Source organism: Sardina pilchardus, chromosome 5 (genome assembly GCF_963854185.1).
Source record: "Sardina pilchardus chromosome 5, fSarPil1.1, whole genome shotgun sequence".
NCBI classification, from domain to species: Eukaryota; Metazoa; Chordata; class Actinopteri; order Clupeiformes; family Clupeidae; genus Sardina; species Sardina pilchardus.
The window spans coordinates 15,169,398-15,187,428 of NC_084998.1; the positions used below are offsets into that span (position 1 = coordinate 15,169,398).

The 18,031-nt window shown below is 46.8% G+C and overlaps 1 protein-coding gene across 1 annotated transcript in view; it reads left to right on the top strand.

Moving 5' to 3' along the window:
* LOC134079829 (uncharacterized) overlaps window positions 1-17,741 on the top strand; it is a 33,170-nt gene extending 15,429 nt beyond the window's left edge. The window contains exons 4-15 of the mRNA XM_062535929.1: window positions 1,419-1,598; window positions 2,354-2,489; window positions 3,173-3,270; window positions 4,933-5,052; window positions 5,642-5,718; window positions 6,145-6,323; window positions 7,497-7,706; window positions 13,171-13,368; window positions 15,084-15,226; window positions 15,650-15,864; window positions 16,276-17,015; window positions 17,551-17,741. Coding sequence (XP_062391913.1) covers window positions 1,419-1,598; window positions 2,354-2,489; window positions 3,173-3,270; window positions 4,933-5,052; window positions 5,642-5,718; window positions 6,145-6,323; window positions 7,497-7,706; window positions 13,171-13,368; window positions 15,084-15,226; window positions 15,650-15,864; window positions 16,276-17,015; window positions 17,551-17,606 — 2,352 coding nt within the window. The 3' untranslated portion in view covers window positions 17,607-17,741. The remainder of the gene's footprint in view (window positions 1-1,418; window positions 1,599-2,353; window positions 2,490-3,172; window positions 3,271-4,932; window positions 5,053-5,641; window positions 5,719-6,144; window positions 6,324-7,496; window positions 7,707-13,170; window positions 13,369-15,083; window positions 15,227-15,649; window positions 15,865-16,275; window positions 17,016-17,550) is intronic.
* Window positions 17,742-18,031: the final 290 nt, after the last annotated feature.

Sequence of the window (18,031 nt, forward strand, 5' to 3'; positions counted from 1 at the left end):
GGGAACGGGGGTGGGTGAGGGAGGAAGGTCAGCGTTCATCATTACCGGGGCGCTCGGCCGACAAGTGCGGCGCAGTCAATTAACTCCGCATCTGTGTGCTTTACGAGGCACTGGTCACGGGCGGCCCCGCCGAACACTAACTCTTCGGGGGGACAGTTATGGCACACTTGCGTCCGCGTGTGTGTGTGTGCGTGTGAGAGTGTGTGTGTGTGTGCGTGTGTGTGCGTGAGTGTGCCGCGGCAGCGCCGGCTTGCTGAGCGGCGATGGCACCGAGCCCTGATTAAATGAGCTGCAGTAATTGGCAGATTTATCTCCTCCTTGGCAAAGCACTTTCTCACCCATCCAGGTGCCCTTGAGTGCTGACTTTGAGAAGAAGAACACTGCGCGGAGGCGTAGTTAAAGCACACCGGCTGAGTTGGCCCCCTCAGCAGACGAGCTGGGCCTGGAGAGAGAGAGGGAGAGAGAGAGAGAGAGAGAGAGAGAGAGAGAGAGCTCGTAAACGCTAAATGGCGGCATCGGGGAAAAAAGACGCGTAAAACATGCAAAGTGCTCTTGCGGCAGGTCTGTTTAGACGTATCAATCATTTGATGATGGGTAACGGTGGAAGTCCCAGAACTTAATGTCCCATGTCTGTTGTTTCATAAAAACGACCCATGTGTTGTTTTCTTTTTTTTATGATTGGGTGTTTACAGATTTATCTTTTGTTTTTTCCAGAACTACAGTATAAGTAGTGGCTTGAATAGCAATATCACTTTAGTTCACTGTTAAGTGATCTTTGAGTGAAGTGTCCTTTCCTGTCCGGTAATGGGAGGAAAAAAGGGTACTTTGATATTTGATCTGATGTACTTCAAATTGTACAGTACATCAGGCAGAGGATCCCAATATCTCATTTCTCCTACATGAGCATCCAGATCCGGCTCGGCATGCAGATGCTGTGATTCGGTTTCACTTTGGCTGATATTGTGTGATGGGGGAGAAGGTCTGCCGTCATCAGACTGCTGTTGTTGGATGAAGAGGTGTTCAATGAAGTAGAAAGCTCCGGCACACTGTCTTCATTTGCAATTGTAGCTATTTGTTGCAAGGTTTTGGTCAGGTGACCATCATCCGGCAATTTGTGGATGCAGAGGTGTTGAAAGAAGGCCTTGTCTAGAGTTAGTCAGCTACAGTAACTAGCCAATAGCAACAGCCAACAGACGTGCCTTGCAAACACCACCACCAATTCCCAACACTTGTACTCCTCTAGCCCTGGTTGCCATTCCCCTTCACCTGCTGACCATGTGATTATTTAAAAACTAGCTACTTTGAAAAGCACCCTACATATAACCCTACATTTTAAGTACTGGGGGTTATCATATTTTAAGGAACTGCTGACCATTGTCGTGGTCAGAGTGGTGACCGCGCCTGCTTTTGTGTGTCAGATGGTGAAAGCCATCCAGGTGCTGCGCATCCACCTGCTGGAGCTGGAGAAGGTGAACGAGCTGTGCAAGGACTTCTGCAACCGCTACATCACCTGCCTAAAGACCAAGATGCACAGCGACAACCTGCTGAGGAACGACCTGGGCGGCCCTTACTCCCCAACACACACCAGTCTGCAGCAGGTACTGTACTGTAGCACACCTTTCGTCACTAACACCTACCGCAAAACACACCTGTTTTTAGACCTGTTTGTTCTTGTAGAATGCTTACTGGTATAGTGAATGAGAAGAGGCACACGGGTATCCAGCATTTCAGTCAAATCAGGCACATCCAACTGGATCCTATTTGACTGTGTAAGCACAATCTATTAAATCTCTGGAACATATATCTCAGGCTGCAATGCACTAGCCTGGCCCTACCAAACTCTCGTCTATGTCATCATAATGTACAGGGCCTGGCCACATTTGATTGCCAAACGTTAACTTCCTTGAAGGCGGGTACTCTGAAGTTTAAAACTATTGGATCTGCCCAGAGCCACTCTGGATCTGCCATAACCAATGCTCATGCTCAAACTAGCCCACAACCTCAATGTCATTGTTCTCAGCTACTCCCTCTGTTCGCTGATTGGATCTGCAAGTTTTGGCAGACGACGTACTGCAGGGAAATGAAAATTGAGCTGAAGTACGTAGGAAGGCGGAGTCAGGCTAGCAATACACCGGTTGTGTTACAGAATAATGGTGTGCACTTACACATCAACAAACAGTTTGTTACATCATAACAGTTACAGTGGCAATGTAACAGCAGTGATGAGGGCCAATAGGTAAACCTCTTTGGTCTCACTCTTTCTCTCTCTCTCTCTCTCTCTCTCTCTCTCTCTCTCTTTTCTCTCTCTCTCTCTTCCTCTCTCTCGCGGGTGTCCTTCCGTGGTCTCCTTCAGGAGTTGCTGCAGACCTCGTCCCCGTCGCTGACGTCCGTCTCCAGCTCGGTCAACTCCTCAGGCATCGTGGTGCCAGCTGGCTCTCTTCAGCAGGGCAACGTCACCATGACCACCCTCAACTCCTCCGTAGTGTCAGGTGGGCAAGGGCATTTCCTCTCAGATCAAAGCCGATGGGTTTTTCATAGGAAAAAAAGGTCTTAAAGTTAAAAAAAATGCTTGAAGAGGGGGCTATGATGCAAATGGCTCCATCTACAGCCCAAGTGCCCAGGTGGGTTCAAATCCAACCCGTGGTCATTCATATATACCAGTAGTGACATTAATTGCACAGTATGAAAGTGTATCACAGTGCCAGTATTGATGTTTTTTTTTTTTTTATCAACAAGCCAAAAGCTTGAACTCTTTAACCCCGGTTCCCTTTAATAGTGGAGTCTGACTCATGCAAGATTAGTTGTAGTCTCTCAGCAGCTTTCAAATGATTCAACTAAGCCAAAATGTGGTTATTTAGAAATAGGCTACTGCTCCGGAAAAAATGAAGAGACCATTGGACATTTTTCTGATGTCATCCTACATCATATTCAAAATGAAGAAACCACTGCAAATTTGAATATGACTATCAATTTATTCAAATGTCACTCAACAACCGTAGGATGACATGAGAAAAATGTACAGTGGACTCTTTTTTCCAGGGCTGTAATTTCTCCATGTTGGTTAGCCTCCTTTGTTCATGGAGATGATGGCATTAACCAATCAGATGGTTGCCGGGGCACAGCACAGCATCACAGCCCTCTGATTATCCGTGTCTGCAAATTGCTCCCTCAGGTGGGACCCTGTATCAGCCTGTTGCCATGGTGACGTCGCAGGGACAGGTGTTAACCCAGGCGTTGCCCCAGGGAACCATCCAGATTCAGAACGCGCAGGTGAGGAGGCCAAACGCTCCCTGTGCCACCATCGCTCTCGCTCCCCACAGATCCGTTTAGCACAGAGCCACTGGGGGCACACCCTCTAACATACAAACACACAGACACAGACACACACACACACACACACGCACACACACACACACACACACACACACACACACACCCTCTCACATACAAACATACACACACCCTCTCACATACAAACGCACAGACACACACACACACACACACACACCCTCTCGCATACAAACACACACACACACACACACACACACACACACACACACACCCTCTCACACACACACACAAACACACCCTCTCACACACACACACACACACACACAGTACATACATACACACACACACACACACACATGCACACCTACACACACACCTACACACATATACACACCTACACACACACACACACACATACAAAAATGGCTTCAAGCTTTCCATGTGACATTTACATGAGAAGCTGCAGTTCCATTATCTCACCTTACACACATTGGGGTCATCACAGCTGGACGCCCTTGTTCCGCCTCCTCCATGCAGGCAGGTGTGGTGTGGTGCGGCTGCACCCAGGGGAGAGCTGGGCTGGCAGGTAGAGCTGTGCGGAGCGGAGACTGGCCTATGGGGCTTTTGACAAAACAGCCTCGGTGACGGCCCAGGTGAAGGCTCTGAGCCACAGCTCCATCTCCAGCCCAAGCCTCGTCCCTACCCAGTCTCATCCCCATCATGATCCCCTTCCCCGGTCCCATCCTCAGTCCCAGATCCAGCTCCAGCTCCAGCCTTATCCCCAGTCCCCAGCCCCACTCCCAGCCATGGTGCTGCTCGACACGTGAGCTGGGAATAGTCGGCAGCCCCTGCAGCCACGTCCCCGACAAGCTCCTGGTAATGATACCCCAGCTTGGTGCCGCCAATTAATTCATCCCCGCTTCCACACACGCACACATGCATGCACATGCGTGCACACACACACATCAACACACACACACACACACACACACACACACACACAGCTGTAGGACCAGAGGCACATGTGTGTGTGTGTGTGTGTGTGTGTGTGTGTGTGTGGGGAGGGGGGGTACAGGAAGGGAGAGCGGATGGAGGGGGTGCAGTGGCTAGAGGATGTGTTCATGTGACAAGCCAGCAGCTGGCAGTTGTTTCTGTTTGATGCTTATTTAAAAATAAAAACATCAATAGGCTGCTTTGGCTTTCTGTGACTTTATTAAACAGGGTATGAAATTATTTGTTCTAGTTATAAATAGAAAGTGTTTGTGAATTTTCTTTAGCGTGTGAAGCACTTATTTTAAACAAAGAATATAACAATAAGCCTACGGTGAATTGCACTGAAAAAACAACTCACAACATTATGTTCCTGAGATATTTTCTTCCCCCCTCTTTATTCAGATAAGTATATAGTGTGAACAAGCCAGACACATATAGTCAACATTCCATTTCAGTTTAAGTAATTATTAACAAGAATTTCATGTGCATTCACGCACATATCCATATATTATTAGCTATAATAGGTATCATTACACAAATTGTGTTGCCATGGTGACAAAAGCCATTTGGAGCCCTGTCAAAGAAACAGCAACTGATAACTCTTTTGTTTCCGTAGCAACAATAATCCCTCCCTCTGCTGTCTCCAAGGTAAATCTGGACCTGTCCTCCCTCTTGGACGGCGATGACAAGAAATCGAAAAACAAGAGGGGGGTCTTACCCAAGCATGCCACCAACATCATGCGCTCTTGGCTATTCCAGCACCTCATGGTTGGTCCTTGCCTTCTTTGTTTTGCTCAGCCTCTGATATGCCTCTGTACTGTAGGAAGAGAGGAATCGTCTTATAATTAAACAGAAAGGACCTAAATAGCAAGATAGATTTCTTTCTATATTTCTAAGGAGACCTCAGAGAAGCATATTTCTTTTTTTCTCTCTCAACACAGAGCTGTGTGCAAAAAAAAGCCAATTATAATATAGCCTAATATAATTATGTATGAAAATGCATCATAAATGTAATGAAAATATGTTAGAGAATTTAGATAATAAATAAGGAAATTAATAGTATCACCTTGTAACCCAATAACAATGTAATTCATTTATGTTTTTTTCATTATTGGGTTTGCAGTGGAGGTTTCATTCATGCGCTTGCAGAATTCCCCATGAAATAGAGCAATCTCAATACTCCCCCTACTGTCCTGATCCTTCCTGTACTGTTGTGCACTAGCCACAGATGTATAAATATCGACCCTCATACAGTAGCACTGTGGCCTTTTCCAATAGTCACACTCTACAAAAAAACCCCAACATAGTCTAGAGAATGAACAGAAAAAGTGATGTGTTTGTTTGTTTTTGTCCCCAGCATCCATACCCGACAGAGGACGAGAAAAGACAGATCGCGGGCCAAACAAATCTCACCTTATTACAAGTTAACAACTGGTGAGGCTGAGTTACTCATTCATCGTGATGACTCGATTTGTGTATTTAACAACATAACCGTTTACAGTTACTCTCACACATCATCCATAGCTTCTATACTATAGGTGACACATATCAACTAACTAGTAATTTGCAAACATGTTAGTAACATGTTCATAACTGATAAATGTTGATGTCATAACTGAGATTATGACCTTAAAAAGATATGGTTTTGTAAAAGTTTGAGTTATCTGTGTAAGCTAAATATCTTTTCATGCCCTCTTCCTGAAAGTCTTCAGACTGAGAGGTTTAAACAGCAGTTTGGCTCCATCTACTGGTTGTAATAGCACCTACATGACCGCTTTGATTAAATAAGCTCCCAAGGCCAAAAGGGAATCAGTCTTGGACTCCACTGATGGTAAACTCTTGTCTCCTGCCCTGTGAAAGGTTCATCAATGCTCGCCGGCGCATCCTGCAGCCCATGCTGGACGCTAGCAACCCGGACCCGGCGCCCAAGACCAAGAAGATGAAGTCCCAGCACCGCCCGACCCAGCGCTTCTGGCCCGACTCCATCGTGGCGGGGGTTCTGCAGACGCACGGACCGCTCGGAGCCAACCGCTCAGACAGTGAGTCCCGTCCTCTATAATTCCGCTCTTCTCTTCTGTTCCTCCAATCCTGACCAACTCTGAGACTCCTCTGAGAACATGCAGGCCTTTACATCCGTTCATTTTTGTGGATGATTTACAGTACGGCTGTGTTTTGTCAGTATGGTTGCAGTCTTGTCAGTTGAATTTATGACTTGCTTTGCTATTTCTACCTTCACTTTTAAGACTCTCAATCAGTGTGAATTACAGTATGTTCAGCATCAAATGGTGCACTTCTTTTATTGCCCAATTTACTTGGCACTGTTTTGTTACGGCTTCCTCTTTATGGCTGTGATGGCTAAATGCCATCATCATCATCTACTACCCAATCTAAGCAGTCCATTTAACTGAGCCATTATTCGTAACTGAACTTAAGTATTATAAAATTATTACTATTATCAATGTTATTATTGTTGTTATTAAGAAATATTGGTTAGGCTATTATGGCGTAATTGGTTGCTTTATTATAATTGGAGCTCTCACAGTGTTGGCGTATTGTTCACTGTTATTTACCTCCGCCAAGGAGGTATATGTTTTCATCGGGGACCGCCCGGCGTTTGTCTGTTTGTCTGTCTGTCTGTTTGTCTGTTTGTTAGCAAGATAACTCAAAAAGTGATGGATGGATTTCAATTAGATTTTCAGGGAAGGTCGGACATGAACCAAGGAAGAAACGATTACATTTTGGGAGTGATACGTAATTCCTTCGGGATTCCAGAGGCATTTATGTATTTAGCTTAGTGGTGTAATGGCATGGTATGGCCACGTGGTGGCGATCTGAATATTTTCGGTTCAAATGTATGACAACCTAGGAAGAACAATGCAGGCGGAGGTAGCTGCGCTCTCGGAGTGCTTTTCTAGTTATGATGTCTACTGATGTTACTTTAGATAGGAGCGTCTGCTGAATGACCAGAGCGTACATCCCGGCTCTAGAAAGTAAAAGTCCTGCCAAACACTCTTTCTACCTGTGCACTTAACACAGGTGATATCACTAATTAACTGATCTACCTGGCAGCTAATTAGAATGAGCTGGTTTACTAAATGGTTGGATCAAAGACTTGACGGGACTTTTACTTTCTGAACCAGGAATGTCCGCCTTTGTGAATGACCATAAGCATAAACATGTGTGACCGTAAAACGTGTTTGTCCTCTGTCCAGACTCCATGGTGATGGACGGTCTGCAGCCCCTCTCCTCGGACTCGGCCACTTTGGCCATGCAGCAGGCCATGCTGGCGGGGACGGACGAGTCGATGGACGGGACCGAGGAGGAGGACGAGGAGGACGAGGAGGAGGAAGGCATGGAGGACGAAGAGGAGGAGGAGGAAGAGGAGGAAGAGGAGGAGCGAGACGAGGGGAGGCACATGGGCGGTGTGGGGAGAAGAGATCAAGGCCTTGACCAGTCAGACGGCCTGAAGTAAGGACAGGCGGGACAGGAAGAGGAAATGACACGGCTGTCCTTACTCATACACACACACACACACACAGACCACACACACACACACACACACACACACACACACACACAGACAGACACAGACAGACACAGACAGACACACACACACACACACACACACACACACACACACACACACACACACACACTCTCGCACACTCTCCCTCACAAACACATGCAAAAAGACAAACTCTTCCCCTGTGGCAGCCTGTCATCATGGCGACACCAGTGTATTTCCACACGGGCCTTGTATGTGTGAGTTTAGAAATCCCCTGCTGGAACTCTGAACGTGAAAAAAAAGGAGCCATACATGGAGATGGAGCTTAAGCCTTGTGGGTTATGAGCCTGAAACTCACAGTTGACAGGGCTGGAGAAGACAGGAGTGGAGAGTACCAGACACTACTTTGTGAGAAAAAAACGGAATTGTATTTACACATGAAAACACACAGACACAACCATACCATACCAGCCAGCGCTCTCTCTCTCTGAAGTCATGCTTGCATCAGTCTGGCCTTACGTTGTATAAATGTATCCTTGTTTTCTCAGGTCAACATTCATAGCACGACTCATCTCTTAACTGTTCCAAATGCAAGGAAGAAAAAAAAAAAGAAAACTCAGAAGCAAAATGTGTTTGGTTGTTTTGTTTTTTTTTTGTTTCTTTTTTTTAAGGCATGGTTATATCAAAGAAAACACTTACTCTGGCAAAACTGCAAAACAGCACAAACTCTGTACGTTTGATATTTGCTCCATGGTATTGAAGAGAGCTTGTCTGTTCACTTCCCCTTCATTTCAGAGGGGACAAACACTGGCAGCTTCTCTTTCATACTCACACACAATGCGTGCGTGCGCGCGCAGGCACACAAACACACACATACGCACAAGCTTACATACACATACATACAAACACACACATGTGCACACACACACACACACACACACACATTCACACACGCACACACATATACACACATGCACAAACATGTATGTCTGTCAACAAAGGATTCAGATGTGAGAATGTTCAAGGAGAGACATGCTGAAGGTATACTTGGGTGAAAAAAAATCCTCTCTCTTTCTCTCCATCTTTCCCTCCCATTCTTTCTTTCTCTCTTACACACACAAAAACTTTTCATCTAAAGACACAAAACAGAACTGTGGATATTTCTATGGAATAAGGACTATTTGAAGGAAGGCCACTGCCAAGAAGAAAGGACTCTGTATGTGTGAAATGAATGACGTAAAATAAATAAAAATAAAATAAAAAAGACAAACATCAAAACAAACAAACAAAAAAAAAACTGTGAAGTACGGTGGAACTTTTTGTGATAACGGGCAATCTACAGAACAAGTCACCTTTTTCTCAAGTCATGTATGGAGACATGAAATCTCTTTGAATGTTCATTGAAACCGGTCTTTGTGAAGTATGTTTTCTCATTACTTACTTGATTGTTTTTCTAAATGGTTCTTCCAGAGCAAGTGATGGAAAAGGGGGACTTTATATTTTGTTTGTACACATTGTTGTCATATTCTCTTATGTTTAAATAGACCATTTTTGATAATTAAAATGAGACTTGAATTCGAAAGACTAAGTATCATCCATCATTTGCTTTCACTGACCTAAATCCTTAAATAAATGTTATTAAGGGGCATTCATATTAGGGACACGATAACGATAACAATAACAATAACTATAACCATAACCATAACAATAAAAATGTCCACACTGACCAATGATAAGAAATGTCTTTCCTCGTCTTAATGAATGTGATGCCTAAAATGTGATGTGTTCTGATTGGCTGTTAGCTTTTTATCGTTCTTAAAATCGGCATTCGTATTAACGAGAGCGGTATTTGTTTATGGTTATCGTTATAGTTATCACTCTTGGTGTGAACGCCCCTTTTTTTATTATTATTATTTTTCCTTAGAGTGAATTTTACTAGCCACAATGCTCATGTTATTCTCTTTCCAATGCCCTGTATGTATTTATGTATCTGTACATGTATTTCCTCATGGGGCTTGAGCCTCAGACTTGGAGTTGCTTTCCCACGATTTTACTGCCTCCACTGTGGTGTTTGCACTGAACTGTCTTTGGGCAAGTGGTGAGAACTGGGTGGAGTCGGGTACACAACTGAGACCTCTGCATCACTCTTTATCCTATAGCCAATTCATCACGTGTTTGGGTCAGCCTTTGACCAACAGGTAATTAAACATGCGATCAAACTGGCCTTTAACCAAATAGCCACACTATTCTCTCCCAAGTGATCAAAGTTGGGAGTTTGAAAAAAAACAAAAAAAACCCACTGCCTATGTTTTTGACGTCATCACCTCAAGCTACAGTAACTCATTGGCACAGTAGAAATCCCTGAGCTCCAGAACTCCCCTCAGTGGAGACTGTCCAGACTCTCAGCTTTGGCCGTGTGTAGTTTGGCAGCCCCTGAGGTAATAACACCCTGCGCGTGGCCGTGGCGTGCCCCCAGGAGAGAGGTCTGGGGAGAGGCAGGGGCGGCTGGCACAGCTGTGATTACAGAGTGGCCATCACAGGTGGTCTTCAGAGGACATAAAAAAAACTGGAAGCTGTCGGCTGCTCTTTGCAATGTTGCACTCAGATCGAGTCCAAGTGTAACATGCTACTTTTCTTCTCACTGTTACTCAAAGATGCTCAGCAGTGACAGCTCGCCTGTTAGTGTAGACTTAGTTTGAGTAAAAGGTACTTAATGCTCCTACAGTAACATGTGCTAGATGGTTTAAGTAACAGATGCTAGTATGGTCCTAGAGTATATTGTCTGGTAGGAGCAAGCTTCAGTCAGTTTCTTATGTCTCTTTTAAGAGTGCTTGGTTTATCTTATGTTACCTCAAAGAAGAAAAAAGGCAGCACTTTCCACACAAACGTGTTTATTGTAATGTGTTAATTTGTATGCAAAGTGTGGCCTTTATTCTTCTTTGATGGTCCTAGAGTGACAGGCACTAGACAGTTTTGATCGAGGCGTTTTGATAACAGATGTATGTGGAACATATGTTTTGAAGGCCACAGTCCACATCCACTGTGCTTGATGTCAGATGGGGTCAGGTTCGCTGGCCCGTCAAAGGCCAGTTAGACGACCAGGAAGGCTCCGATGTTTGGAGTACTGGTATCAGACACATCTCTTGTTGCTCTACATTCTGACGAAATCAGAAATCAGCTCTGGGACCAAAATAAAGCCGTATGGTGGCCCATGGCTACAACCTGATATAGCAATCCAGGCCCTGTATCATAATATCCTCTTTGTGTTTCTTTTATCTGTTGATGGGTGATTTCCTTGTCTTTGGGAATCATTTGTAACTTGCTTTGGCTAGAAGCGTCGCCAAAATAATAAAATGTAAATGTGTGTGCAAATCACTCAAAAAAAAAAGAATGCCTGTTGAGGGCCGTATCTACTGCAAAAGCTGAAAAGCCTGGTGCATTTTGAAACCAGGTCTATCGGGCCATGACCGACCTCTAGTTAGACCACCAGAGACCGACACTACGGGTCAGAAAAGAGGCTTGTTAAGAAGACAGCACCCACTCGGGTATTCTCAAGGCTTTAGACTAGGGCCATCCATTTTCCATTCAGATGAACATTCGCCGCTGAAAATCATGCTGCATTTCTTGGCTGCCAAATTGTATGCTGCAAACGAAACCACGGTGCTTTCAACTTTTTTGAAGGGCTATTTGCTTGAGCTCTACCTCATTTGTAAATCGCTTTGGATAAAAGCATCTGTCAAAGGACTACATTTGAATGTGATTGTAAATAACATCTCTTTGAAAGGATGTGAGTTGAGGACAGTATCCCTCATAAAAGCACACTGCCTGCTGGGATCACTTCTAGTGGACCATGACAGACCACGAGTTAGCCCACCATGACCCCCACTGTGCCAGGATGGAAGCTTGTAAGACAGCCCTCTTAGTGATACTCTCAGGGCTTCAAGAGTATTGGCTGAAAGGACAGAAGGACAACAAGGAACAGAACAGAAAGAGAAAGAAAAAGAAAGAAAAAACTTGTGTGTGTGTGTGTGTGTGTGTGTATTTCTCGAACTAGATCTGGTCCAGGCCAGGGTCAGTATGTATAAATACACCAGGAAATGACAGGGCGGAGAAAAGCCACGAGCGATTGAAGTGGATGGCAGTCGTGGGCTGGAACACACACACATACACACACAAAACACACACTCACACACACACACGCACGCCGAAGGTCCTCCACCCTGAAGTTCTCCACCCAGTCACCCCACCACACACCACCACCACCACCACCCCCCCCCCCCCTCTCTCTCTCTGCTGCAGGTCCCCAAGTAGAGCCATCTGGGCACCAGCGAGCAGAGAAGGCCCTTCTAATTACCCTCCGGTCCTGCCCCGCGCTGCCCGTCTCTGGGGCCGCCCTCCCCTGCTCCCCTGTCCTCCCCGGGGTATTTAAAGCCCCTGCCAGCTTCCTGCCCTTCTTGTTTCATCACCGCGGGTCTTTGCTGGATTGATTTGGGCCGTGCTGTTTGTGTTTGATGCAGCTGGAGCACTAAAGGTATGATGGAGGTCTTTATTGGCTATGTCTTTATGGCTATATTCTCTTGACGCATTCCGATTCACACGCCTTGATTAACAGGTCAAGGATGGGGTTAGAAACACAATTTTGGATATCAAATTGGAATCAGTGGAATTATCCATGTAACAAGGCTTGATGAGACAGAAAAATGCTATTTTTTTTTTATCTCTAAGTGCTGTTTTCTTAGGACAATATAATGTAATTTTGTAGAAATGACTATGCCTCACAGCTTAGTACTAAACACACATATTATCAGATTATTACAGCAATAATTATGGAGTCTGTGCATCATGTAAAATGTATTTGTTTGTAAAAAAAAATAACTCTGCTTAGGGAAATAGAAAAATAGGTCACAACACCGCAGCCTGATTCCTGCATATCATTTGGCTTGCTTGGTAGTTTGGGTGGTGGCATTTGTCCTGGGCTGGTGGTGCCACTCACTTTTTCATACAAGCACAGCCATGGCTATCAGCAATACATTAAACACCACATATTATACACAGTCACTTAACTTCAAAAAAACACAATGGGAAGTATATTTTTTTAAGCTCTGCTTGCGCTGATGAACTCTGCATTCAGTTTGGTTTGGCATGTCTGTCTACACTAATGTGCGTGTCCTGATCTCATTGCAAAACAGTACACGCAAAACATGTTCACATATTTACGTAATTGTATGAACGCACGCACACACACACACACACACACACAGCTATGCTTTTTAAAGAAATTAATTACATGTGAAGTTTAGCTCTGCTTGTCTAGCAAAGCCCTAATGTGTGTGTTTGTATGTTTGTGTGTGTGTCCTCTGCTCTCTGCCGGTGGCGCGCAGAAAGCCCAGCCATGTCCATCGCCAACACGGCCGCCCAGGCCATGCTGTCGGACGCCCTGGTGCAGGGGGTGACCGGCGGGGACGCGCGCCTGCGGCACCTGGAGCTGGAGCTGCCGCTCGACCGCTTCATCAAGTTCGTGTCCGTGGGGCTGCCGCTGCTGCTGGTGTCCATGGCCTTCGCCAGGGAGATCTCCCTCGGTCAGTTGCTCCGCTCTCTCTCTCTCTCTCGCCCGCCCGACGCACGCACAGTAGTGCTACAGTAGCCAGTACACGTGTCACAGGAGGGGTCTGAGCTTGTGGCAGATTCTATAGATGCTGTTGAACATCCGCTCTACTCTGGACCCTAGACTATACATAGAACACACCACGTGCTCTAGAAAACATGGTGTAGAACATGGGTTAGTGATGAGTCTGGTTAAGATGAACTGCAGTAAGTGGTAAACTTCCAGATAGAATAGTCCCCCTGGCTTCATGTCCTCTGCTTCTTTTTCTAGGTAACCCCCCCCCCCCCACACACACACACACACACACACACACACAGACACACACAGACACACACCACCCCGGTGCTATTCTTCTCAGCGCTATTCTGCTCCTCTGCTCCTGGACAGTGTAGCAGTATTGCTGGTAATCCCAAAGATCCCACTGGGGCTAGATAAGGACACCCCTGCCTGGTCAACAGGCACATTGGATGCACACCAGTGAGGCTACTGACTGGTACAGCTTAAGCATAAGCATTGTTCCTCTCCAGCTCCCACTGGGTATTGTTGTAATAGTTAGCAACTTTACGGGGCACAAATTGGATGTCTGGGGGCACCTGGGAGGGTGGAGGGTTTGGGGCTGGCCCAGCTCTGGCACTGATGCGGCGCGGATGCTGCCCAGATCCAGGCTCTGTCTCACATCTGTGGTGATCAAACTCACAACTGAAAAGCGGTGAGATTGCAGAGATGGGGGTCGTTGCCACGGCACTAGGAGGGAGTTAGCAGCAATCATATCCCTCTGAGCTGGCTTGCAATCAGCGCCTGCAGATGCTAATAAGCAACACGATGATTAAAAACGATGCAGCGCGATGACGGAGGTCTCTAATTACCCACCCCCTCTCTCCTCCTCCCTCCTCCTCCTCTCTCTCCCTCTCTCTCTCTCCCCCACCACTGCTTACCGACTGAATGAGAGGATGAGATAATTAAGGCGTGCAGGGGAGGAAGACTCCGAACCAGCTTGGCTTGTCATCTGTCTGCTGCGTTCCTCGCCGCTCTCCCACCATCTCTTGATCATCTTCAGCATGCATCCTGCTTCCCACTCATCAGGGGAACGACGAGCGGTTTTCCTCGACTTAATCGGCTGGACATAATGATAAATGTTCACTGCAGGCTGTTTTTTCCTCATGTCCTCGATGTGCATATAGAACTCAATCAAAACACAATTTCTGTTCTGCAGTCAGGCTTTCCGTATACTTTGAGGAAAAACGGGGCAATTCATGCTTTCCTTGCTTTAACTGGGACCAAAGTGTACACTGCAGTCATCCATAATAGCAGCAAGGATGGAGAATATTCTAGTTTTGGTCAGCAAATTGGAGGTTGAGTGTAATTTCTGGATTGGCATACAGCGGCTTGTATAAATAGCACATGTACCCTGTTGAATCCACAGGCCTTCCCTTGGGTAGGGAACAGGACTGTCATGCTGTAGGCTACACCAAGGAACAGGGTGGGACCACGTTCCCTGTGGTTTCAACATCTGTAAGGGTAGACCGAAGCTGCATCCCCAAATACAGACCTGGCCTAGCAAGATAGCACCCCCACCCTGTTCTTAAGACTCTTAATGTATGCTTATGCCACGTTTTGATGGGAGCCTCATGTCTATAACTCAACTCAGTGTGCTCATTATTTGTGGAAATGTTTTTCTTTTAATCACAGGTCCTCAGATAAGCTGCTTCCCGCCCAACAACTTCACGGCCAAGCAGGCGGCGTACGTGGACACCTACTGCTGGGACTCCCTCATGCATCACGAGTTCGACACAGATGGCAACTTCGAGGAGCGTTCTCTGTGGGTGCATAAAGTAAGGGCTGGTCAGACCTGGCAACAGTAGCTCCCTCCAACGCCATGGAGCACATGCAAACATGGCCGAGGCCATAATAAACTGAGCCCCAGATGTTTCTGTGTCTGGTATGTGTGTGTGTGTCTGTATGTTTGTGTGTGTGTGGTGCGTGTGTATGTGTGTGTGTGGTGCGTGTGTATGTGTGTGGTGTGGTGTTTATGTCGTGTTTAGTTAACAGCAAGCTGTAAAACACAGTGATTACAATGTTCCTCTGAAAGCCGGATTCCCACTGAGGGTTTTTGTCTGAAGTTGCCTACACTGTTCCTCTGTACTGTCCCGGTCCTCGAACACCCCTGCCAGTAACTAATGCCATGTTTCTTTGTGTCTGTGTATCTGTCTGTCTCTGTGTGTGTGTGTGTGTGTGTGTGTGTGTGTGCCTCCAAGATGTTCCCCTACTCCCTGCTCATTATGGCCATGATGATGTACCTGCCGGCCCTCATCTGGAAGTTCCTGGCCGTGCCGAGCCTCGGCTCCGACCTGCTCTTCATCATCGACGAGCTGGACAAGTCGTACAACCGCTCCATCCTCATCGCCCAGAGCATCGTGGACCTGCGCGAGAAAGCCAGCGATCCTCTGGAGTTCAAGGCCGAGCTCGAGAGGTCAGGACAAAGACCGTATAGATCTCTCCCACACATTCCTCAACATATAGAAAGAGTCAATATATAGCGCAGGCTTTATATTCATCTATTCATGTTATTGAGCAACCAAAAGACCCCTCAGGCACCCTTGGACATTGTTTATAATGCTATATAGAATAAAAAACTGAATTGCGATGCATATTTAATGCATTGCCCTCTTCACCGCCCTGAACAATCTTATTAAAAACAGTCGTTGGGACTTTTGCACCCTTAATTACGGGAATTGACACTGTAATTCATGTTGATGCTGCTACATATGACTAACCACATTATACTGTAAGACCTAACATGTACCTTCAGACGAGACAACCACAGCATGTTAGCCACAGCAGCACGTCAGGCTAATCGGCTGACCCTGTTGTAATTCCACAGGGCTAAGCAGAAGCGCTACTTCGAGTATCCGCTGCTGGAGCGCTACATGCAGTGCAAGCACGGCTCCTACTTCCTGGTCAGCATGCTGTTCCTGCGCGGCTTCCTGCTGCTGACCTTCATGTCGGCCGCCTGCCTCTACCTGGTCTACTTCCACCTGTCGGCCTTCGTGCAGGACGAGTTCAGCTGCTTCGTGCGCACGGGGCTGCTGCGGGACCAGCCCTGGGTGCCCGAGCTGGTGCAGTGCAAGATCACGGGCCTGCTGGTCTTCCAGGTGATCAGCGTGACCAACGGCGCCCTCTACCTGCTGCTGGCGCCCATCGTGCTCTTCAGCCTCTTCCGGCTCTTCTGCTGGGACACGGGCTTCCTGTCGCTGTACGAGGTGCTGCCCGCCCTCAGCCTGATCACCGGGCGCAAGCTGGGCTGCCCGCTCAACGACCTCAACGTGCTGCTGCTGTTCCTGCGCGCCAACGTGGCGCACCTGCGTTCCTACGGGCGCCTGAGGGCCATCTGCTCGCTGGCGCCCCCGCAGGTGAGGCCGTCCGGCGGCAGGCCCATGCTGAGCGAGGAGGAGGTGGAGCAGCTGACCGAGGCCGCCGAGGAGCTGGAGGAGGCCGACCGCGAGGCCCAGGAGGAGGGCAAGCACAACCTCGTGGACATCATGACCATCCTGGGCCGCGCACGGGGTAACGTGATCAATAACCCAGAGCAGTGCCCTGTAGTGGAGGAAAACATGACCCTGGGTAGCGTAACACTCATCTACACACTCAAGCGCGTCTTATTAGTGGGCATTTTGGTGTACATTGTCAAGGATGTGCAGAAGTTTATTAAATAAATGTTATTGACACCACGGAGGTAAGATTTTTCTCATTTGCAAAGTGGTTTAGCGTGTGACAACAAGTCTCAGAGCTACTCCAATCAGATGAAACCATTGAGAATGAGAGCTTTCTCATAACCAAATGAGTAATTCAGTTTACTAAACTTGTGGGACCTTTGATAACAGTGCCCAATTCACAAAGCCACACATTTGGTTATGTTAAACAATATGAGACAGTTACACGGAAGTGTATTGCATTTATAATTCAGGTCCGCGGGTATGGTTATGTGAAATTATGCAAAACCCAAAAGAACATTATGGGTTGTGGATAATTTAATTCTAACAGAGGCTTCACCCCCCCACCACAAAAAAAAAAGAAAAAAAAAAAAAAAAATGATCGGTGAATAATTCAGTGCGGTAGACCTGCCCCTCCCTAACTCCCCACTCTCTCTCTTTCACAGACTCACATCATAACCACCAGGGCTACCATGAGTTGAAGGAGACTAGATATGCCTAGAGCGCCGGCCAATGGACTGAGCCAACTGTGCGAGACTTCAGAGGCCCGCAGTGGCTGGCTCGGCGGAGTCTCAGAGAGTAGATTACCCAGAGAGCGGGCGGACTCTGGGACAGACCCAGCCCGGATATGGGCCACGTCTGGGGGGAGGGAGGGAAGGGGTTGGGAAAGGGGGACAGGTCTGTGCGAGGGTCCGCTCGCTGATATCTGGGTTATGAACCAAATCACCTCATCCGGAGGGCAGACAGGGGAAGGTTTCTGGAAATTGAAAACGTCTTCCCATAAGCCTCCATTAGAATTAAATGTCTGGGTAATGTTGAGCTATATCTTGAGACATACACCTGTACACTATATCATGTCCAGTCTGGATTTTTTCTTTCCTTTTTTTCTTAATTATTGTGTCAATCTTTAATGTTTTCATTCTTTAC